The following is a 24,405-nucleotide window of genomic DNA, read 5'->3' on the forward strand; positions in this document are numbered from 1 at the left end:
AAATCCCATCACATGCCACAACATGGATGAACTTTGAGGACCTTATGGCTAAGTAAAATAAGCCAGTCACAAAAAGACAAATGCTGTATGAAATATCTAAACTAGTCAAATCAAATTCATGGAAACAAAGTAGAATGGTGGTTTCTAGGGCCTGGGGAGAGGAGGAAATGGAGAGTTGTTTAATGGATTATAGAGTTTTAGTTTTGCAAGATGAAAAAGTTCTGGAGAACTGTTGCAGAACAATGTGTATAAACTTAACACTACTGAACTGTACATTTAAAAATAGTTAAGATGGGGACTTCCCTGGCGGTCTAGTGGTTAAGACTCCACACTTCCTCCACAGGGGATGTGGGTTCAACCCCTGGTTGGGGAACTAAGATCCTACATGCCACACAGCACACCACCCCCCAAAAAATTTTTCTTTTTAAATTAAAAAAAAATAGTTAAGATGGTAAATTTTATGTGTTTTTCACCATAATTTTTTTTTTAAGGCAGGTAGATGGTTCCAAATGGTCCAGCTTGCACATGAGTCTGAGTATAATATGGAGAACAGGTACAGTGGTATTCCACTATGAGTTATTATATTAGTTATAAATACAGAGGGTGCTATTTTAGGGGGAAGAGAGTTTTATCTTTTTCACTGAAAGTAGAATATATAGCCTGCTATGGTTAAAATAAAGACTTAGATCTTCAAATGTTTTTGAGAGATTAGCCTGTCAGACTTTTAAAAAATGATTTCAACCAAACCATTGGAGTGAATCTACTAGCATACAATTATGGATGAAAGACTTAAGGATAAGGTGAGTGTCTCCAGAGGATTTTGCTGAGCCCCAACCAGGGATGAGCCCCAAACTAGAGGAGCCCTTGGTAAGTCTATTTGTTCCTGGAAATTTAGGTTTCTTTCTAATAGATTTTAAGAGCCCATCTAGTCTGGGATGCCTGCCTTCATCCCACTAGCCTTGGTATTTTGTTAGCGTGAGAGATGAGCTTTTTGGTTATTAATGGCTCATCTCTCACCCTACAGAGTAGTAAATCTACTTTTATTTCCAAATCGCCTTTGGCTAATATGGGATAACAACGGTTATCTCAATTTCTTTGGTTTTTATCATTTATTCAAAGGCCAAACTTATCCTACAAAGAGTGGCAAACTAATAAACTAATTACCATCATAATTTATTGAGCACCTACTATACATCAGTCACTGTACTGGACAATTTGCCCATTTTGGTTTTTTTTCCTAAACTACACGATATTAAAATAGATATTAATGCCATTTTACAGTTGAAGCTAAAAAAGTCAAGTTACTTGCCCAAGGCCCAAGCAGGAGAGAGCTAGGATTCAAACTGAGATCTGCCATACACTTAAGCCTACACTCTTTCTAGTACATTATATCACCTCCCTAGTCACAGAGAGTTGTAAGTAGAAGAACTGTCTGGTCTACTCATTTTACTTCAAATGAAAATAAAAAGGTAAAATACTCCTTTTTCCATCTATTTTACTTATTTAGTAAAGAGTAGATGGCCCCTAGCAATCTTCTCTAAACGTTTCTGCTTACCCCTTCTCTTAATATGACAACGAGAAAAATACTGGTACCTAACCAGAAAATTATTATTAGATGCTGTAAGAATTAGTGCAGATGCTTATGTAGTAATGTATTCCTAATAGTGTTGACCACCATTCTTTCTATACACAAAACCTAACAGTCTTCATTGCACAGTTCATTTACTGAACTGACAAGCACTTAAATTCTAGAATTGTTAAGTCAGGATTTTAAGACTAGAACTAAATTATTTAATAGAGAATAGAAGAAAAAGTCATTTACTTAGAAATCCCATGCATATATTTTCATCTTACATTTCTCATAGCAGAAAGTACAACATGTATATTCATTTTTCCATAATATCTAACAAGAAGAAATGCTTATTTCTTTTAAAATACTAAGACTACTCACTAAAATCAGTACCTGAAAAACTTTCAATATTTGTTAATACTGAAAAAAAGTTCACATATGTTGCCACTTCTTAAGAATGAAGGAGACCTGACTTCCTGTTTCTGTTGTTTATCTGCATCATGTTAGAAAGAAGGAACAGGCAGGGGTTCCAGGAAGGTGTGATGACTCTGAATTCGGTTTAGAAGCTGCTGTGCCACCGGTTTGAATTCTGTTTCCCAATGGAGTTTGTGATAGTTTTTTAGGTCTTGGTCAAAACTCCCATTCAGTGCTAGTTCTTCATCTGTATCAGAAAAATTAACATTACAGCAATTATTTAGAAACATAATCCTACTGAATAAAGTTTAATTTTTGATGGCATGAGTTAAACTCATCCTGGGTCATCTCTAATTCCAACAAGGCTTTTTTTCATGGGAGTAATTCTTTAACTCTTTTCTGTTCTTTACAAAAAATTTTAAATAAGTATAGGTTAGTCTCTTAATTTAAAAAAGATAATAATCTTCTCAAAAAAAAAAAAAATCCTAGATTGACTTGAGCTCTTACTTCAATTTATCCCTAACGTTTACATGTAAGTCTACATCCAAAAGTCAGATCACAATTTCTCAGAATAAACAAAGTATTAATAGTTTATTTCCTCATCTGCACATTAGAAAAGTTAATTACTTCAGTGGTTAACAGATATAAAAGAAGTTAGGAAATCTTTGGGGAAAGTAGCACAGTTGAATTTGACACTGTAAACTTGACTGAAAATCAAGTTGCTCATTTCAGAGCAGGCCGGACATACTTCTTTGAAAAGACAACCCCTCCCCCTGCCACCTTATGCTCTCACCAATAAAAGTGAAAAGTGGGAGACTGAGAATACTAAAGAGTATCAGAATCCCAAGTGAGTCCATGGATAATGCAGAAAAGCACTTGTAAAAAAAAAATGCAATATTACAACCTTGATTTGCTTCTTAATGCAAGGGCACTCTGAATTCTGTGAATGTCATAAGTATATCCAACCCAAGTAGGAAGACAAATGGCTACTGAGGTTTCTGCACCGACCTGCCACTGCATTTTTCTTTGTTTATATTGGACCCCATGTGAAGGACTTCAGGACAATGCACTGGCCTGCCAGTCAGAAGGTTGCTCTGCTACTTCCTAGGTCTGAGGCCTTCTTAAGTGGTAACCACTAAGTCCTAAAGTGACCACAAATATTACTACTTGCATAATTCGCAAACTTTTTTCATAAGGCCAATTAAAATCCTACCATAAAATGCTTCATTAGTGTTTACATCAAATTTTCTACCCTGAATATTTTCAGTACACAGGGTGTACTTTGGCACTGTTGGTGTTAGTGTCACCACCCAGGATAAGATAAGTCTGGAATCCCAGTCTGTACCTTACCCTCCTCCCCTCCAGCCAAGTGGACAGCTATGCAGCTCCAAGATAAGTTCTGGGCAGACACACACACTTCAGCAAGGCTCTCCATGGAGACCCCTGTAAGCAAACCTGTCTCTCCCCACCCATTTGATAATCAGGGCCTTGAAAGGAAGAGAATACAGATGGTGTTCAATGCCTTCAAAGTCCTTCCCGTTGGGCTACTTCCAAACAAAAGGAGTCTGTGAGACTCTGAGTGCTTTTGAATTTCTACATCTTCTTCCTGCTCACTCTTCTCCAGATTTTCTGAGCACTAAACTTTCATTAAAAATGAATTCTCTTGTTTCACGCCCTTCTTTCCCAAGCAGCTTAGGGCTGAGGGCTGCCCAAGCACCCCACAGTCCTCTCCTCTGCCCAGGGCTTTTGGTTGGATTTGATGGTTTTAGCCAAGTCACTATTTTGGTGTTTTGGGGTTTTTTAATCTAACGTCAAGACTATGTTACTTTTCTTGAGGCTTAGCATATAATTAGTTAATCTACACTCAGACCCTATTAATTGTGAATTGGGTTAGGCAAGATAACAAAAGTGGCCAAATACCTATAGGTAAGATAAAAGCAGTCTCAAGTTTCAAAGTAAATACAGCAAATGCATAAAATGTGTCATATTGCACTAGGTATTAAATTTTGGAACTTGTACTGCAAAGAATAGCAGAGGCTAATTCAAGAAAAATTTAGGTCTATGATTTTCAAACTTCTTTTTACTGTGACCTAAGAAGTCCATATTACATGATGACTATATACACACACTTAAATATTCATATACAAATAGCAAATGTTTCACAATAGAATACTTATTTTTACTTTACTTATTTTACTTATTTATATATTACTACATGTACTATATATATATTTTTTAATATATTTATTTATTTTTGGCTGCGTTGGGTCTTTGTTGCTGTGTGTGGGCTTTCTCTAGTTGCGGTGAGCGGGGGGCTACTCATTGCGGTGGCTTCTCTTGTTGTGAAGCACAGGCTCCAGGCGCACGGGCTTCAGCAGTTGTGGCACGTGGGCTCAGTAGTTGTGGCTCACGGGCTTAGTTGCTCTGCGGCATGTGGGATCTTCCTGGACCAGGGATCGAACCCGTGTCCCCTACATTGGCAGGCGGATTCTCAACCACTGCGCCACCAGGGAAGCCCCATGTACTACATTCTGATATTCTGTTTCTTTGCTACTTCATTTTTTAAAGATGCTGGTCACTGTGTGAAAAGTGCTGATTTAGATAACCAATTATTCTTAAGCTTTCTTTGTGCACAACATACTTCCAGATACTAGAATTTTAGGTAAGATGTTAGAAAGGATTAAAGGACTCAAAACAAGTTTGTCAGTGACCATTATAACACAATCTCTACCTATTACAGTTGAAGGATCCTGCAGCATCAATAAAAGCTTCCCCTACTCACTGCACCATTTCCTAGCTTGCTGTTCAGCACCAGGTGGCTATTGAGGGTTTGATTATTGTTGTGACTATTATAAGGCACAGTCCTCACAAGTTCCAGAAGCACCTGATGGCTCTTTGGCATGGGCTTGGTGATGTGATCCTCTAACTTGAACACTGGGTCCCCCTCTACCCTGTCATATAACCTAGGTGCTAAGTTCCACATACCACAGACGAACGTAAAATAACCTAGTGTTGTTTACATTCACAATAACAAACTGCACACACTGATCACCATTTTCAGGCAACCCTGAGAGAAGCTCACAGTAGACTAGTGTGCCAGGGCACATCACTTAAGAACTTCAAGATAAACACATTGCTAATGAGTTTATAAGAAGCAGCTGCAGTACACCAGGAAGTTTCAGAAAACATTCTTTTTAAGCCACTTTCCTAAAAGACTGTCAACATCCCAACCACATTGAGGACCATTACTTTCTTTTTCCAGTTCCCCATCAAGAAAAAGTTGGTTAACTTATTACATTGCTTTATCAATTGCCCTCCCATTATTTCTAAAAACAGTGCTCACACTTCCACGTGGGACTTTTGTGATTTAACGGCTCGTCCTGTTTTCAAAATGGCCTGTTTTTTAGCTATTTTTTTAAAAGAATTGAAATTTAAGTATACTCTCACTCATGTATCAGTTTCACCTGGTGCCACCCAACTGGCCAGACACAGCTACAACCCTGTCAGAAGTCAGGGTCTGATGCCCACACTGTGGAGAGAAGAGCCAGCAAGCAGCCGGTCCTCCACAGTGTGATGACCTGGCTCCCTGACGGACCATGTTGATTTTTGTTACCCATGCCTCTGTCCCCCTCCACGGTGGGGTAGGGTAAGGGTATACTATGTAATGGAACAGCAGAAAAACACAGGGGCTAGATGTTTACTTTCTGATGAAGAGCCCTGGCCTTGCTACAGTATGATCTTAGACAAGTCACCTAACCCTCCTAGACCTACCTACCTCATCTGTCACCTAGCTGATTACCTTAGAGAGATCTTACAAGGATAGAATGAACGTGCTTTTAAAAGTATACAGCACTATTAAAGATAACCACTATTGTCAGTTAATCCACAAGCATCAAGAACCTGCTTTGCACAAGGCAATATCCTTCCCCTAAAGTGGCTCCACTGGAGTGGGGAAAAAAGAGAAAAGTTACAAAACAATAATACAGAACAAGTTACACAGCTCATGATTAATTGCTATGTAAGTAGTATAGACTTCCTATGACCATGGGCTTGAAAAGCTCATGGGAAGGGCCTGCAAGGACCAGCAGCATTGGGCCAGGTAGGTAAGGGATACGGCACGAGCAAAGGCACAAGGTTACTAGCATGAGAAGCCCAACCCGGCTGTAGGGAAGGTTGGGGGCGGGAAGAGGTAGGAACAAGCCCATTACAGTCGAGTGTCCCCCCCGGTGTGCTGCCCCCTGCCGCGCAGCCGGCCGTGCCCACATCCCTTCAAGGTGCCACACGGCCCCACCATTTTGTTATATATCATTGACTGCCCCAGACTGAGGTGCCAAAGGAACCCACAGACAGCCTGTGGTCGAGGCAGCTGCTGCCTGAGGCACGGAAGCCCGACACCCCAGGAGAGTGACTCACAGAACCAGTCACATCTCCCCAATGGGACACAGAAAGTCATGCCAACAACAGAGGAGACAGAGTCCCACTCACGGAGCGCGGCAAGAAGCAGCCTCGAGGCAGCTGAAGCCATGGCCATGCAGGAGCCTAGAGGGAACGAGGGGGAGGAAGGACTTTTCCTACAAGAGCTGAGACAGAGCACGGCTGGGTCTCAGCAGGGTGGAGCAGATGACGCCCGCTACTGAGGGTGCCGCTCGGGGTCTCTGCTTCCACCTGGAACAACCTTCCTGGTCCTGAGTGCCTGTCCAGCAGGCTCTGGGCGATGCGCTTGTCTCCCGGCTTCCTTCTTTCCCGGACATCCTCTCCTTCAACTCCTTCATTAACCAGGGCAGAGGTTCTCAGTGCTGCCTGAAGAGCAGTCTCACCTGTGGAATTTTTTAATGATGCAGATAATCAGCCTCCCACCCAGAGCTCCTGAATCAATTCCTGGGGATGGGGCCAAGACAAGTGTTTCTTTGTTGTTGTTTTTGTTTTTTAATTCCACAGCTGATTGCAATGTTCTGCCACAGCTGAGAACTGAATTAAGGCAAGCTGAGCACGCCTCTGCTCCCGGCAACCTGAGAAAGCTTCATGTGCACGGAGCAGACTGTGAACCTCAATGATTTAAAGTCATGCTCATTTTTCCTACTCTTACGCAAAATTTTATTTACCTGGAAAAAAGCAAATTTCACATCAACCTAGCACACCCGATTCTTTCAAATAGCTTCAGGTTCCGAGTTCCTGTTTAATAACATATTGTTACGACACAGCGTTTATGAAGCACTTTCGCAACCGTGATTTGAGGCCTTGCTATGTGTCAGGCTCTGTATCAGGTTCTTTGTACAGGTCTGCTCATTTATTATCCTTACAAGTCTGCAAAGTGGACATCAATCATCCCCATCTTAGACATGAGAAAATATAAGCTCAGAGGGGTTAAGCCCAAGGTTAAAAGCTTGTACATGATAAAGCGAGGCCTTAACTCAGAATTGTCTGACTACAGCCTTCTGGTCTTCCCGGAGTGTTCTTAGGATGCTTGTTTGATTCTCACGACTCCCTGCAACAGGGCAGGGATATCACGTCCCCATTTTACAGACGAAAAGACAGGTTCTGAGAGAGTCTCCTGTCGAGTCACACCCCCCCCACCCCCCGAGACAGGCTGGATTTGAATCCACAGCCTCTGAGTCAAACCGAGTCTTTCCACACGACCTTGCGGATCCAGCACAGTGCCTAGGCAATGGTAGGGACACCTCCGTTTTGGAAAAGAGATTATTTAAACACTCAACTCATTTACTGACCCAAACCACTGCTGTTAGACCTAACCCAGGATGAAAAAATTATCCTAAAAATAGACATTTTTCGAGGTAAGACACTCATCTTTCCTTTGGTTTGTATCAGTGATTTCCCACCGTTCGATGTAAGGCCCCACTGTCATGTCACATAGTTTCACAGACCCTCCCTCCCATAGTTAACATAGATGCTAATCAAAACGTACGGGTTCATGAAAAGTGTGACTTAATTCAGAGTAGCTTTTAGCCATATTTTCTCAATTATGACAACGTCTATATACTTTTTAAACAACAGCAGTACATTTATGCCTAGATCTTCTATTTATGCAGTTTACAGAAAATGCAAACAAGGGGGAAAAGCCACAGAAGAAATCATGACATCAGGCAATGAGTTAAAAGTCCTTGCATCCCACTGTAAATAACATTCAGCCTCTTCCAGAGAGCTCCAAATTATAATAATCTTTAACATGCTCTTGTTACTTATAGAAACAAAGCTACCCAAATGCCTACCAATCTTTATCCATACAGGTCACAGAAAAAAAATTTTTCTCATTTTGATAAAACTCACAGACTCACAGTCAGGAGTCTTACCTAAAAACGATGAGAGCAGGACTAAGAGTGTGTTGGCGGCCTCATCTCCAAAACATGACGAAGCACTGGTGATATTTTCACTGAAGTTCCATAAAGTTTTGCACACCAAGCAGGCCAGCTGCCAATCAGTGGGACCAAAATCCCTTAAACAATCCACTAACCTGAGTTAATAGAAGTCAAATTAAGAAGTTATTAGGACAGGATCTCTTTAATTTTTATATTTTTAACATGACGCTTAACTTTCTGTGATATTTCATATGCATTATATATAATTCAGTGTTATTAAAACTAATTTCATATCTACAAATTTAAGCAGCTCTAAAGTAGCAATAACCTACTTCTGAATTACTTTAAACATCCAATGGAACCTAAATCCCCTCTTTAGCCCTAGCTTGGCACTTCCAAATGTTGAAATACCTCTGCCTGGGAGAAATGAGGAGAGGGACCTAAGCTCCCCGGAAAACTATGTCCTCTGAATCCTGACAGAGTCAGGACTCCATGCCTTGAACTTACTTTTTAATGCCACCTCCTTCTTTTAGGATGACACGCTTGTCTTTATCCACGGTGAGATTTAGAAGAACACCACAGGCAGAAAAGCAAATATCCTGATGCTTAGCATCCAGCAGAGCAATCATGAACTTGTGAACTGGGAGGGCAGAGAACGAATGCAGGCCAGTAAAGCTCAGGGGCCCCAGCTGTATTTCATTTCTCAAATGGCAAAGGGGAAATGGGGAGCAGCTTGCAAAACTGGAAACCCTGCTAGGGGACTCGGTCCACTCTTCCTAAGCGGACTTCACCCACTGCTCAGAAGCGCCTTCCCCAACATCCACCACTTCAGAACCTGCTCCCCGCCCCCCAGGCCCCCTGTCCCCTGATATTGCTGTATCTGACGCAGGCATCAGCTCCCCCTCCCAGGCAGTGGTAGAGCCCCCGCCCATGGAGAGGAGGGTACCACGGCCTTCCAATCACACAGGTGCCATTCATTTCATCTGTAACTTCTGGTTGTTCTCCAGGGCCCTTATGAACCTCCAGCAGCAAGTTTCTTTAAATACACAGCCCTGGGAGAGGGGAGCACTGGCTCCAGTGGAGATCTTCCTGGAAGTCTTCCAGGGCCACAGCTTGTAAGAGAAGACTCGCCCAGACCGCAGGAAACAAGCCTGTAGTGAGGCCGGACTTCCAGGGTAGGGGATGTCTCATATCAGGACAGGCTCCCAGCCTTCCCTTACTCCTAGAAATGGAACTGTTTGTCCTGTCTTCTCATCCCCAAGCAGGGGCTGGGCAAAGGGTTGGGGGAGAATGAATAAGGTGTGTGCTCTGTTCTACTGCTCACCTGAGAGGTGGCCACCCTGTGCTGACCTTGGCCTACTGATGTGTCACAGAGTGAGCTTGGCAAAGGCTGCATCACATGTAAGTGTGTTTTTAAGAGTCTAAAGAATATACACTAAAATGTTAACAGTTATCTCTGGGGTAGTGTTTTTTTTAATCTGTGTTATCCAAAGTTTCTATCACGAACATAAATAGGTATTTTTTTACCGTTTTTACATGAAATACTTAAGACATACAAACGGTATGTTTAGTATACACTCTTGTGTACCTGCTACCCACTTTAAGAAATAAAACATTACAGATTCAATTTTATATTTGGGGGCAACCATTCAAATGTAACTTTGTCTTAAATGTGGAGTTTATCATTTCCAACTACATTTATACCTTATTCCATTACCACGTGAGTATTACATAAATAATACCCAAGATTGTTTTGCAGGTTTTAAAACTATATTAATGGCATTATTTCATATGTCCTCCAATTACTAGCCTTTTTGCTCCTATATTACACGTTTGAGGTTGACGCATGGTGATACATGAACTTCTAGCCCATTCATTTTCATTGCTGTAGAAGCTTGGTTGCATGAATATACTGTAATGTATTTATCCTCTTACCTGTTGATGGACATTTAGGTTATTTCCATTTTTCACTATTACAAGCAGTACTATAATAGACATTCCAGTACATGATGGAGAATGTCCTTTCAGTCCATTCCCATGGACAGAAATGATGTGTACAGATTACTTGTTTCCCTTAAACACACACAAACGCACACACACACAGGCACACACGCGCCATCTCAAAACTCAGAAGACCACTTATGAAGGAGAGGGAAACGCTAAGAACACAGCCTAGGTCCGTCTTGGCATCCTGAGCTGAGAGCCTTACGGATGGACGGAACAGAATGTGAGGCACCACTTGTCCCAAAGCAGAAACAAGTATCACATCGTCATGACCCAAGCTGCAAAACCGCTCAGCTGTTTATTGGCAAGACATACCTGTTTATGAATGTGAGTGTCATTAACTCACCATTTCTCTGCACAATGAAATCACAGATGTCATGATCCTGGGAGAGATTTCCAAAAACACGTACAGCCTCCAGGATTCCATCCATGTTGTGACTCACAAGGAGCTTTAAGAGCACTGGGTTTTGCGACCAGAGAAATAAAATAAGTGAATTTAAGTTTCAATTTAAAGGCTATTAGAAACCAATATCATGCTAAATACTGATAATTTTAATTTTTAAAATGATAATAAAATTCCAACTATAGGGGGCTTTAGCCGGAACTAAGAAACTAACGTGTCCCCGTATTCAACTTTCTTAGAATTAAATCAGGCTCTTAGATAGTAGTACCAGAAATCAGAAAATATAAATGCCTCCAGTTCTGTGTTTAGTTAGTAAAGTCAAAACCTTAAATGAACATGCATCTACCCAAACCCAACTCTGAGCCTTACATTCAGCAATATATAGCTTTTTGTCTTGAATTATGGAATTCTTCACTTGGTAGTAAGATAAGTTGTTGATCGTCGCCGTAGTATTGATCACCAGCTCCTCACAATCATCAATGGACTTAGATTCTGAAATAAAGTGAGGACAAGTGTGTCAAAGACTCACTGCAGCCCCAGCAGTGGCAGGGACAAGCCGTTGTCCCGGGCAAGAGCTGTATAGGAGGGCAGTATTTGCCCTTGCCGTTTGCTGCTTTACTTCCCATGACTCTTCCTGCAGGGAAATGCGCCAAAGGCAGCGGACCACTCTGGGCCAGGGTTTGGAACACTCTAAGCTCAGTCCCTCCAGCCAAGGGTCTGGAAAAGTCGGGCTGATCTAGTTCCTGTGTACAAAGGTGCCAACACCAGTGAGCAGAGCTTGTTTGCCCTGACCCAGAGCTCCCCCGCGCCCCCCACCCTGGAAGTCTGTTCCCCAGACCTGCCCCCCTCCCGAAAGAATGGCCCTCAGGTCATAATCCATCTATAACTCCTATCAACGCTGCCTTCGAAACACGCCATCTGATCGCCTCTCAGCTCCTCTGCTACCACCTAGTCCGTCTTTCACCTCCTCACTGGCTTCTCTTCTTCTGCCTTTGCCTCTCTGAGCCTGTCCTCAACATGGTGGTCCTTTAAAAGTCACTCAGATATCACCACTCATCTCATCCGGCCCACAGGCCTGACCCAGCTGCCCCAGTCCTTACCTCCCCGGCCTCATTTGCTGCTCCAGCCCCCAGCTCCCCCCATCCCCACGCCAACCTCACCAGTCTTCTTGCTCTTTTTGAGCATGTCAGCCTGATCCTGCCCAAGAACCTCTGCACTGCTAGTCTCCCTGTCTGCAATATTCCTTCCTCCAGTTATCCTGGCTCACTCCTCATGTCCTTTGGGCTGTTGCTTAGCTGTCACCTTATTGGACATACTTTCCTCAGCCACCCTATATAAAATAGCACTGTTACTCACTTTCCCCTCCCCCTCTTCTCTGTAACACATGTGACCTGTTATGTGTTTAATGCCTGTCTTCCAGCTCTAAGGTGTAAGCTCCACAAGACTTGGGACTTGTTTTATTCATCACTGCATTCCCAGCATCCGGAACAGTGTCCGCACAGAGCGGTGCTCGATAGGTAACTAATGAGAACCTACTGTACAGCACAGGGAACTCTACTCAATACTCTGTAATGACCTACATGGGAAAGGAACCTAAAAAAGAGTGGATGTGTGCATATATATAAACACAATATTGTAAATTAACTATACTCCAATAAAAAATTTAAAAAAGAAAAGAAATCATTCCCTCTGGAATTCCCCCTGGAGATATCGACTAACAAAACAGAAAACTGTAGCATTTCAGTGTCTTGGGGTGGATCAGAATAAAGCCTAGATGATAAATTTTTGAAGCAAAATAATAATAATAATAAACTTCATTGTTGTAAAAAAAAAAATAAGTGGTTGCTGAATGCAAGAATGAATGAATGGGGGCTTCCCTGGTGGCGCGGTGGTTGGGGGTCTGCCTGCCGATGCAGGGGACACGGGTTCGGGCCCTGGTCTGGGGGGATCCCGCATGCCGCAGAGCGGCTGGGCCCGTGAGCCACAGTTGCTGGGCCTGCGCGTCTGGAGCCTGTGCTCCGCAACGGGAGGGACCGCGACAGTGAGAGGCCCGTGCACCGCGATGAGTGGCCCCCACTTGCCGCGACTGGAGAGGGCCCTCGCACAGAAACGAGGACCCAACACAGCCATAGATAAAAATGAATAAATAAATAAATAAAATTAAAAAAAAAAAAAAAAAAAAGAATGAATGAATGAATGAACCCTTTAGCTGAGCACATAAGACCCTTAGTTATTTTGTCCCTGCCTTCCACTCAGCCTCCAGACTCATCTCCTGGTGACTGAGACCACAGTGCAGAGAAGGGCAGATGCAGGGATGCCCGTCAGGAACCTCCTGTGGTGTTCCAGATGGCAAATAACAAAGCTGAGGCTGGGGTGACGGCGGAGATGGAACAGGGAGGCCAGGCTGGAAAACTATTTAGGGAGGATAACGGACAGTATGTGGTGAAGACTGGATTGGGGGATGAGGGAGAGGAATCACTCAGAATGAGCTCTGGGTTTCTGGATTACACAACTGGATGGACGGCAATCCCATACTCTGAATTAATGGGAAGAAGGGCCAGGTGGAGGAAAGGCCATGAGTTAAGACATCTTGAGGTGCTTCTCAAGTACCCCCAGTTGATGAGATTAGGTAAGGCAGTTGGACATATGGGTCTGGGAGTCAGAGGAAAACGCCAGGAGTCTGGTTATACTAAACTCTCGATATATAGCAGCCTCTGCCTCTCACCTCTGACCCTGCACACGCCCCCTCCACCCCACCCCCTGCCCTGCCCCATGCCTGGAGTACATTCACTTCCCTCTCCACCCAGCCATCGGTCACCGCCTGCCTGGGAAGCCCTTCCCCAGCCTGGGGGGGAATAACCTCAGTGCCCATGCATGTCTTGGGCCCTGATTTGCCCACTGGGTTTTACTGGTTAAGAAGTGCCTTGTACCTCTTTTTTTAAAAAATTGAAGTATAGTTGATAAACAATATTACCTCAGGTATAGAACACAGTGATTCAATATTTTTACAAATTATACTCCATTTAAAGTTATTATAAAATATTGGCTATACTCCCTGCGCTGTACGATATATCCTCGTTGCTTATTTATTTTATACACAGTAGCTTGTACCTCAATCCCCTACCCCATCTTGCCCCTCCCCCTTCCCTCTGCCTACTGGTAACAACTAGTTAGTTCTCTATCTCTATGAGTCTATTTCTGTTTTGTTGTCTTCATTTGTTTGTTTTCTTTTTTTAGATTCCACATACAAGTGAAATCATTACAGTATGACTTTCTCTGTCTGACTTATTTCACTTAGTATAATACCCTCTAGGTCCCTCCGTGTTGCTGCGAATGGCAAAATTTCATTCTTTTTTATGAGTAAGGAAGGGCCTTTTACCTCTTGTATGAAACCAAAGTTCCTCAGGGATAAGAGGGAGGCTGTGAGCTGAGCAGGAGGACTGTGCTAGCTCTTACATTCTCTGATTTAATTCTCTCTCCTTTTGGCCTTCTTTTCGTTAAAGAGAATGACCTTTTTACAGCTTACTCTATTCAAAGGGAAATTCAGGCATTTGGCTACAGAAAACACACACTGGCCCTTCAGCCAGTGGTTCCTCCACCCACAGCAGCCAGCATGGGTCCAGTACCTGGTAGACACTCAATGAATACCTGGAGGAAGAAAGAATAAATGAGGCCCTAATTGCCTGGTTTGTTAGTTTAAATACAGGGGAAGGGAATAAAGAACAGAATTATCTTGAACTTCAGTATGGATTCTACAGCAAGGAAATACCCTAGTGGCCTCAGGTTTCTAGGAGATCTGTAAAAAGATCCCAGGTGTTTTTGAGGGAGGCAAGGTAAAAGTAGGGACATAGGACCCCCAAAAGTATCCTTGCTTGCTTCGTTGGGACTCTGGAGCTGGAATTCTGATCTTCTACCTGCTGGCTGTGTGACCTTGTTCAAGTCATTTAACCTCCTTGGGCCTCAGTTTCCTTGTCTGCAAAGTGGGATAATAACTGCACCTATATTACAGATTTGTTACAAAGTTTAAATGTGTTAATACTTGTAAAGGGCTTATAAAAGCACGTGGCACACTGTGGGTGCTAAATAAACATCTGTTAATGAACAGGAGGGCTATCCAGAATGATGGCTCACGGGGAATGGCTTGAGTGAATGTCTAAACCTTAGCAAAGAGGAAGTCTCATCCCTGGTTCCCTCCATCCCTGGACTGATGACAAAAGGTCTTGGGCAGTGTCTAGGGATCTGTTTTTTTCTCTTGCCTTGGTAGGAGAATTTATTAGTTTGCCCAGAAAAAGGAACGTAGCTCTTATGTGTCACCAACCCCCTGTAGGACCTCACGTTTGGGAGCAGTAATAACGTCTGGCATCTGGGGCAAGAGGAGAGACATTCACAGCTACTAGGCATCTATCATGAACAGCACCAAGCACTTTCCATGCATTTAACCCCACAGAAGTTATTTATTAATAACGCTTTAAATGCACTTACATTTAAACCCACAATAATTAATACTCTAAAGGTGCACCTGCCTCAGTCAGCTCAGGCTGCCGTAACAGAATGCCGTAAACTGAGTGGCTTAAACAACAGGAAATTATTTAACAGCTCTGGAGGCGAAAAGTCCAAGATCAGGGAGCCAGTATGGTTGGGTTCTGGTGAGGGCTCTTCCTGGCTTGCAGATGGCTGCTTTCTCTCTGTGTCCTCATCTAAACCTAATTTTTTCCCTTCACACTGGGGGTTAGCGCTTCAACACATGAATTTGAGGGACACAGTTTAGTCCATAGCGGCCTCCTAATATCCCATTTTCTCCTCCCAGATGAGAACACTGAGGCTTAGAGAAGTTAAATACCTTGCCTGATTTCATAGAGCAGACATGTGAACCCAGGTCTGCCTGACTCCACCATCCTGCTCTTTCCACAGCATCTTGCTGAGTGCCTATTAGAGCCAGTTGGGGCAATAATTTGCCTCCAAAGAGCATGAGACACCCACACAGCCCTCTGTAGCTGACTCATGAATATAAGAGAATCTGGAATTTGGGGATTCCACTAAGGCAGCAAATCGCTGCATCTGGGCGCTTGCTGAGAAGGCTGGTCCTTACTAGAAATATTTTTGATTTTAAAAGACCCTCTGCAATGAGATTGGCCTCTGGAGGGGAGTCCTGCGGTACAAGCAACTCCTCTGTGAGGGGAGTAGGGCTGGGGAGAGGTGGAGGACCAGGTCCCAAGGGATGCCTTTCCCACGTGCCTGGGGGGAGGGTGCAGTGCAGCAAAGCCGTCAGGCTGGGAGGAGTGAGGACTAAGCAAGCACTGGGGACTAACAGGGCAACAGCTGCCTTGCCCTCAGGCAAGTGAGCAGGTCAGAGTCAAGCCGGCCCTGGCCTGCTTTCCAAAGCCACTACCAGGCTGGCTAAGGGAGGCAGGCGCTCTGAAGACCAGCTCCCTCTCCCAGGATCTGATCGCCCTTCTGCACTGATGCAGAGACTCCAGATAGGAACCAGCAGAGACCAGTTTAGGGGGGCCTCGTAGGGCTCAGGACATTCATCCCTGCAGCTGAGCTGCCAAGGGGAGGAGGGTGGAGGCGTATGATCCTCTGTCGGGGTGACTTCACCCCACTAAAGCTTTTCGTGGCAGGTCAAATCGTTCAGGCGATAAAACAGACAAGGGATCCCACTGCCTGCCCAAACAACTGCCCAGCATGGCAGGCTAGAGAGAAGGGTTTCTTCACTTGGGCTTAACCTCAGATGGCACTGAGCTCTAACATGCAGAGACTGAAGCATTCTCAAGTGAGACCTGCCACCACCCACATCAGGACCAGCCAGGGAGCTTTAAAAAACACAGACTCCTGGGCTCCACACCTCACTTGATCAGTCACAACCTCTGAGGGTAGGGTGAAGAATCTGTGTCTTTCATAAGCTCCCTGCATGATTCTATGCACAAACAAGTTTGCAAAGTACCAGATTTGAGTTTCACTGATCGCTTTAGAGCAAAAGAAAGAAAGTAGGCTATTCCCGAGTGACAGTAACCTCAAGAGGGTGCACTGGGGAGACCTCACATGGGAATCCCCCAGTGACCAAGACAGAGCACCTACCCTCCCAGAGGACTTGGTGATGGAGGAACGGAGGGGACAGGCCCTAGCCTCCTAAGGACTCTAGCCAGGGCCCCCTGGTTAACCCTTTCAGCTCTGGCCAAATCTGCTTCTCAGCCTTTCTTCTGCCTCCAAAGCATCAGTTTCCTAGAAGTCAAACACAAATTATCCATTGTACCTTTAGTTCATAGGTAGAAATGTAATTTCTAAGCTCAGAAAATACATATAAGACCAGGAATTTTCTCACTTCACATGTGAATATTAATAATTGCAGGAAAATGAATCATGCAGAGCTTTATTCCTTAACTTGACTATCCACAGTGATGTGTCCAGGTGTCTAAGGGCAGGTCCTCAGGCTCTCCCCAGGTAGCTACAGTCAGGTGAAGCGATTTGGCCTGCCAGCCGATGAGAACTCACCGGGTGGGTTTCAGCCACCTGGCAGCGCCTCACTAGCCAGAGAGGCTAAAGGTGATTCTCTGAGCAGTGGGTTTCAACATTTAAGGGGCAGAAGAATCACCTGGGGGCAGGGGAGTAGTTGAAATGCATATTTCAAGACCCTAAAACCGTCCTGCAGGTAAAGCCTTTTTCTGGGTAAGACCAGAAACTGGAAAGGGTATTTTAATGAGCCCCATAGCTGACTCTGAGGCAGGTGGATCCCTGACTTCTGGGTGGAGAAGAACTGATCCTCCAGATGCAGAAGGATCATCAGAAGACAGGGAGATAGTATGGTCCAGGTGCTGAAAGTTTTGAGGTTGTTAGAGAAACTGAATTTCTGCAACAGCTCGATGTAGGTTGGCACAGACGGTTTAATGTGCAGTCAGCAGCTTGGAAGAGACTCCCACACTAAATGTGTAGGTTTTTGAGTTATCATGTGGAAGTGATAAGTCACAAGGAAAGACCTCAGTCAGAATTTAATAATCCTTCCTTAAGACCAGCAACATGTAGGGACTTCCCTGGTGGTCCAGTGGCTAAGACTCGGAGCTCCCAATGCAGGGGGCCTGGGCTTGATCCCTAGTCAGGGAACTAAGATCCCACGTGCAGCAACAAAGATCTTGCGTGCCTCAACTAAGACCCCGCAGAGCCAAATAAATAAACAAACATTTTTTAAAAAAACAAAAAAAAAGGATCAGCAACGTGCAGAGTAACCCTGTCACTTACTAACTTTGTGACCTCTAAAAGTCACTTTATCTCACTAAGCCTGTTTCCTCCTCTGTGAAATGGCTAAAATAACAACAACCTACTCTCACACAGCTGCTGTGAGGTAACAGATGTGAACATGCTTCTTAAACTGCGCGGCTCTGATGGTGATCATTTTGTAATGTATAGAAATATCAAATCACTATGTTGTGTACCTGGAACTAACATAATGTTTTTGGCCAATTATACCCCAGTTAAAAAGTAAATAAAATAGGGCTTCCCTGGTGGCGCAGTGGTTGGGAGTCTGCCTGCCAACGCTGGGGACACGGGTTCGAGCCCTGACCCGGGAGGGTCCCACATGCCGCGGAGCAGCTAGGCCCGTGCTCCACAACTGCTGAGCCTGAGCTCTGGGGCCCGCGGGCCACAACTGCTGGGCCCACGTGCCATGGCTGCTGGGGCCTGCGCGCCTGGGGCCCGTGCTCCGCAGCGGGAGAGGCCACGACGATGAGAGGCCCACACACCGCGGCGAGGGGTAGCCCCCGCTCGCCGCAACTGGAGAGGGCCCGCGCACAGCAACGAGGGCCCAACACAGCCAAAAATAAATAAATAAATAAGTGTATTAAAAAATTAAATAAATAAATAAAATAAAAATAAACTACACAGCTCCACAACAAGGGAAGGCACGGTCACTTTCACTCCCACGCACCAAAAGCTGGGCTCTGCGGCTCTGTCCTCTCAGCTTTCATGTTCTGTGTACCCCTTGCTGCTGGCACTTTTCATAAGCTTCTTGTCTATACACCTGATATTCCTCCACCACGCACCCTGAGTTCCTTGAAAGCAGATACCAACCTATACTTTTTTAAACGTTGTGCTGGCCTGAGCGCTTGTGTTCCCCTCCAAATTCATATGTTGAAGCCCTACCCCCGCAATGTGACTATATTTGGACATAGGGCCTGTGAGGTGATAAAAGTTAAATGAGGTTGTAAAGGTGGGGCCCTCATCCGACAGGGCTGGTGCCCTTGTAAGAAAAGGAGGAGACACCAGAGCTCTCTCTCCACCATGTGAGGACATAGCAAGAAGGTGGCCATATACAAGCCAGAAAGAGGATTCTCACCAGACACCAACCCTGCTGGCACCTTGACCTTGGAATTCCAGCCTACAGACTGTGAGAAATAGATTTCTATTGTTTAAGCTACCCAGTCTGTGGTATTTTCTTATGGCATCCTGAGCAAACTAAGACAAACCTCTTTTAACATACAGCATAGGACTGATTACGCAGTGAAGACTCAATAAATGAGTAGCAAAGGGGCAAAGTTCAAAGATTACCCCAAAACATCATTTTCTTCAGGCATGAGTGCTTCTTTCACAACAACACAATCTTTCAGAGTCTAGTAAGTAGTGGCGAAGTAGATCACTCTAGATGGCAGTCAATTTCCTTGCACACTGGTAGGCAGAGGTGCCCATGGGAAATGACAAGGCCTAAAAAGTGGAAGGGGGGTTGCTATGGACTGAACTGTGCCCCTCCCAAATTTGTATGTTGAAGCCCTCACCTCTAATGTGCCTGTATTTGGAGGTAGGGCTGTTAGGAGGTAATTAGGGTTAGGTGAGATCCTAAGGGTGGAGTCCTTATCCAATAGGATTGGTGGCATTAGAAGAAGAGGAAGAGAGAGAGAAGGCAGCCGTCTATAAGCCAGGAAGAGAGGCCTCACCAGAACCAACCACGCCGGAACCCTGATCTCAGACTTTCAGCCTCCAGAAGTGTGAGAAAGTGCCTGTTGTTTGAGCCACCCAGCCTATGCTATTTTGTTGTGGCACCCTAAACAGACTGAGACAGGTTTGGGTGCCTAGCAGTGAGGTGCTACTGTAACAAATACCTAAAAGTATGGAGGCAGCTTTGGAACTGGGTAATGGGTAGAGGCTGGAGGAGTTCTGAGATGTATACAAGAAATACGGATGTTAAAGGTTGTGAAATAAAATTCATATTTTACGGCAAGACAAGAAAAATTTAAACATAGAACTTCTTCTCTGCTCTTTGGCCTCCTCTCTCCCCACACTGTGCTTTGTGTATCTGCCTTATGCATCGACCAAACCTCTCCCATCGGTAGGAATACCTGTTCAACCATAAAGAGCAACATTCTCCTAGCATCAAGAGGACTCCCTCCTTAAAAGATAACATTCCTTCTTGATCTCGTAAGGGGTCACATGACCCACCAGGATGTTGCTTAGATCTGGATTATGTAAACTGTCAATAACACGTCATTTGATGTACAGCCCTCTGTCTCAAAATAACTTACGTAACTGTGCCTTGATTTCTAACCAGTGGAACAGTTCTCAGAGCTTTCTGAGATGCTCTTCCTGGGTTATAATCCTCAAATTTGGCTCGAATAAAATTTTCCAATTCTTTCTTTGATCCACTGATTTTTTTCAATATAAATTTATTTATTAAAAAAAAAAAAAAAAATTTATTTATTTATTTATTTATCATTTTTGGCTGCGTTGAGTCTTCGTTGCTGCACGCGGGCTTTCTCTAGTTGCGGCGAGCGGGGGCTACTCTTTGTTACAGTGAGTGGGCTTCTCATTGCGGTGGCTTCTCTTGTTGCGGAGCAAGGGCTCTAGGCGCACAGGCTTCAGTAATTGTGACACACGGGCTCAGTAGTTGTGGCACACAGGCTCACTAGTTGTGGCTCGCGGGCTCTAGAGCGCACAGGCTTCAGTAATTGTGACACACGGGCGCAGTAGTTGTGGCGCATGGGCTTAGCTGCTCCGCGGCATGTGGGATCTTCCCGGACCAGGGCTCGAACCCGTGTCCCCTGCATTGGCAGGAGGATTCTTAACCACTGCACCACCAGAGAAGCACACTACTGATTAATTTTTTGTCAACAGGGTGATTCTGGCAAAGGCTCAAAGACAAGAGAGAGCTGGAGAGAAAGCTTCCATCTTCTTAGAGAACACAGAAATAATCATAAATACAATGCTGTTAGAAAGATGGACACTAAAGGCCACTCTGACAAAGTCTCAGATGGAAAGGAGGAACAGTTCCTTGGAAACTGCAGGAAAGGTGATCCTTGTTATAAAGGGGCAAAGAATTTGGCTGAATTGTTTGTGTTCTAGTGTTCTGTGGAAGGTCTAGTTTGCGAGCAATGATACTGGGTATTTCGCTGAGAATTCCAAGCAAAGTGTTTAAGGAGAGGCTTGGCTCTTCCTGACTGCTTACAGTAACATATAAGAAGAGAGAGATGAACTGAAGAAGGAGTTGTTAAGCAAAAGGAACTAGAGCTTGAAGATTTGGAAAATTCTCAGCCTGTCCATATTGCAAGAAAGAAGAAAGTATGTGCTGGAGAGAACACCAAGGGTGTGGTTGGCCTATCACTCAGTAAAGAGTTTACAGGATTATGTGAGCAGAAACACTGCCAATTTGAACTGAAGGAGCTGAGACAGGACCAAACGAAGGAAGGCTGTCAGACTCCTTGGATTTGACAGGACAGAGTGTACAGCTATTTGGCTGTGAATATGCACTATTCTTCTAGTAGAGAAGAGAATGACCCCAGTGGTGATTCAGAGATCACCAGGGCCACTGCCTCAGTTTCAACAGGCCACACTGGCCTTCACCCCAAAACCTTGAGGGCAAGACCGCCCTGCAGAGCCCTGGTGGCCTAACTGACAGAGCTGTGGAGGAAGGGCCACTGCCCCAGCAGGTCTGCAAGGCAAAGCATCTAACCAAAGAGGATTATTCTCAAGCCTTAAGATGTGATGGGGGCTTCCCTGGTGGTGCAGTGGTTAAGAATCCGCCTGCCAATGCAGGGGACACAGGTTCGAGCCCTGGCCCGGGAAGATCCCACATGCTGCGGAGCAGCTAAGCCCATGCGCCGCAACTACTGAGCCTGCGCTCTAGAGCCCGCGAGCCACAACTACTGAGCTCGCATGCCACAACTACTGAAGTCCACGCCCCTAGAGCCCGGCTTCACAAGAGAAGCCACCGCAATGAGAAGCCCACGCACCGCAACGAAGAGTAGCCCCTGCTCGCCGCAACTAGAGAAAGCCCACACGCAGCAACGAAGACCCAATGCAGCCAAAAATAAATAAATAAAATAAATAAATTTGTTTTAAAAAAAAAAAGATCTGATGGAATTCGCCTTACTAGGTTTGGGACTTGCTTGGGACCCATCACACTTTCTTTTTTTTTCCTATTTCTCTCTTCTGGAATGGGAATGTCTATCCTGTGCCTGTCCCACCATTGTATCTTGCATACAACTTGTCTGGTTTCACAGGTTCAAGCAGGAAAGGAATTGTTCCTCAGGATGTATCATATCTATCTGATTTAGATGATATTTAAATGAGATTTTGGACCTTAGACTTTAGAGTTGATGTTGGAATGAGTTAAAATTTGGGGGGCTGTTGGGATGGAATGAATGTATTTTGCATGTGAGAAAGACATGAATTTGGGGGACCAGGGGTAGAATACTATTGATTGAATTGTGTCCCTTCCCCCAAATTCATACGTTGAAGCCCTGACCCCCTAATGTGATTATTTTTGGAGACAGGGATTTTAGGAGGTAAAGTTAAATGAGGTCATAAGGGTGGTGTCCATATCTGATAGGGTGGTCTTATAAGAAGAGAAAGATCATTCTCTTTACCATGTGCACATGCACACATTGAAGAAAAGCCACAGGAAGACTTAGTGAGAATGCAGCCACCTGCAAGCCAGGAAGAGGGCTCTCCCCAGAACAGAGTCAGCGGGCACTTTGATCTTGGATTTCCAGCCTCCAGAGCTGTGAGAAATAAACTTGTGTTGCTTAAGCCACCCAGTCTGCAGCATTTTGTTATGGCAGCTCCAACTGACTAATGTGGGGTGGGCGGGGGAATGGGACCTGAATGACTAGGGGCTATAATTACTGATAATGTAAAAAGCTGAAAAAATAAAAAGATAAATAAACTTTAATCGTGTGGACTATCCCAGGAAAAATTTAAGATTTTAAACTCTGTGGTTAGTTTGGCCAATTTTTTACAGTTTGGCCAATTTTTTACAATTTGATTGGTATGCTTTCAAAAAAAATTGTGATATAATTCACATACCATAAAATTCACCCTTTTAAGTTGTACAGTTCAGTGAGTTTTAGTAGTAATTTGTATTACTATTTTCTTCCTTTTTTTCTTTTTTTAAAAAAATTCTGGATGACTTTTGAGGCAGTTCTGAACAGAAAAGGAATGAATTTTCCTTCACAGCTGAGAAGGCCTGTTAAAGCGAGCCGACTGTACTGCTAAAGCCCCCATGGCACCCGAGCCCCGGTCCATCTCCCGGCAACGCCCTTGCCGCCAGGCGGCCTCGCTCCTTACCCAGCATGGCGAGGAGCAGGCCCACGATGCGCGGGTGGGCGGCGATGGCTGGGCCCACGCTCGGGTGGATGGCCAGGTTGGCGAGCACGCGGGTCAGCTTGATGAGCACGTCCTCTGCCTGGGCCGGCCTCGGCGCCTTGGGCCTCTCTTCTCCTTCCCCCAGGGGCTTCTGGGAATGCAGATCCAGTGTGTAGAACGTATGGAATAAAGACAGCAGAGTGGGGATGCTCCCTTTCTCTTTGGAAAACTGCTCACGAGCCTGGTTATTTTTCGCTGTCAGGTTGCCAAGAATAAAAACAATACGAATGACTAAATCCTGCAATAAATTAAAGACAGAGAGTCACAAGACCGAAGGGGTTGGGACAAGTTGTTGGGAAGAGGACAGTATTTAATTAATTCACAATTTAATTAATAGTAAAATGGAACACATCTGGCTTCTTCTGACTTGTACAGTATTTGATTCCCAAGATTGGTGCAAAGTGACAGAGGAGATTAAAAGCATTTGGCAACAATGAAAGAATACAACTGACTGATGCTGTTAGCAAGGTCTATTAACTTCAGATCCTTCATCTGAAATTCTGGCTGGCCTTTTTTTTTCTCCCTGGAGAACAATTAGTTGAGCGGGATGACATTACTAACAATGTGTCATATAAATCTAAGTCTTGACCCAAACAGGTTTCTTGAGCAGCCAAATCTTTTCCTAAAAGTTCACCTCCTGCTGAAGCACTGTGTTTCTAAACCGGGTGTTTGCCCCATAGTGGCTAATCAGCTTGTGTTACAGCCGGGTTTCTCAGCCTGGGCACTGCTGACTTTGGGGGCTGGATAATTCTTTGCTATGGTGGGCTGTTTATGTTTAGTGGCATTCCTTTCCTACTAGATACCAGAAGCACTTCCCCAGATACCACAACGGAAAATGTTTCAACGTCCCCTGGGGGCAAAATGGCCCCCAGGTGAGAACCACTGTTACAAAGTGTTCACCACTTTAAAGCAGTATTTGTCTTTCTTGACCAGGGTAGTGGTTACATGCGTGACACTTTTATAACTGTTTGCTAAATGGTACAAATGTGTTTTGCGCACTTTTCTGTATATAAGCCATATTTCACAATAAATAAACGTTTCTAAAAAATCCCAAGCTGAGAACACTGTACAACTGA

At 44.5% G+C, this 24,405-nt stretch overlaps 1 protein-coding gene across 1 annotated transcript in view; it reads right to left on the reverse strand.

Annotated features, from left to right (window-relative positions):
* Positions 1–2,019: 2,019 nt before the first annotated feature.
* Positions 2,020–24,405, reverse strand: part of ARMC2 (armadillo repeat containing 2) — a 104,480-nt gene continuing 82,094 nt past the window's right edge. Inside the window, exons 13-18 of the mRNA XM_068551324.1 lie at positions 23,252–23,567; positions 11,075–11,197; positions 10,649–10,762; positions 8,806–8,938; positions 8,293–8,453; positions 2,020–2,231 (exon numbers count right to left, since the gene is read on the reverse strand). Coding sequence (XP_068407425.1) covers positions 2,074–2,231; positions 8,293–8,453; positions 8,806–8,938; positions 10,649–10,762; positions 11,075–11,197; positions 23,252–23,567 — 1,005 coding nt within the window. The 3' untranslated portion in view covers positions 2,020–2,073. The remainder of the gene's footprint in view (positions 2,232–8,292; positions 8,454–8,805; positions 8,939–10,648; positions 10,763–11,074; positions 11,198–23,251; positions 23,568–24,405) is intronic.

The sequence above is a fragment of the Eschrichtius robustus genome, chromosome 9, assembly GCF_028021215.1.
Source record: "Eschrichtius robustus isolate mEscRob2 chromosome 9, mEscRob2.pri, whole genome shotgun sequence".
Lineage (NCBI taxonomy): Eukaryota > Metazoa > Chordata > Mammalia > Artiodactyla > Eschrichtiidae > Eschrichtius > Eschrichtius robustus.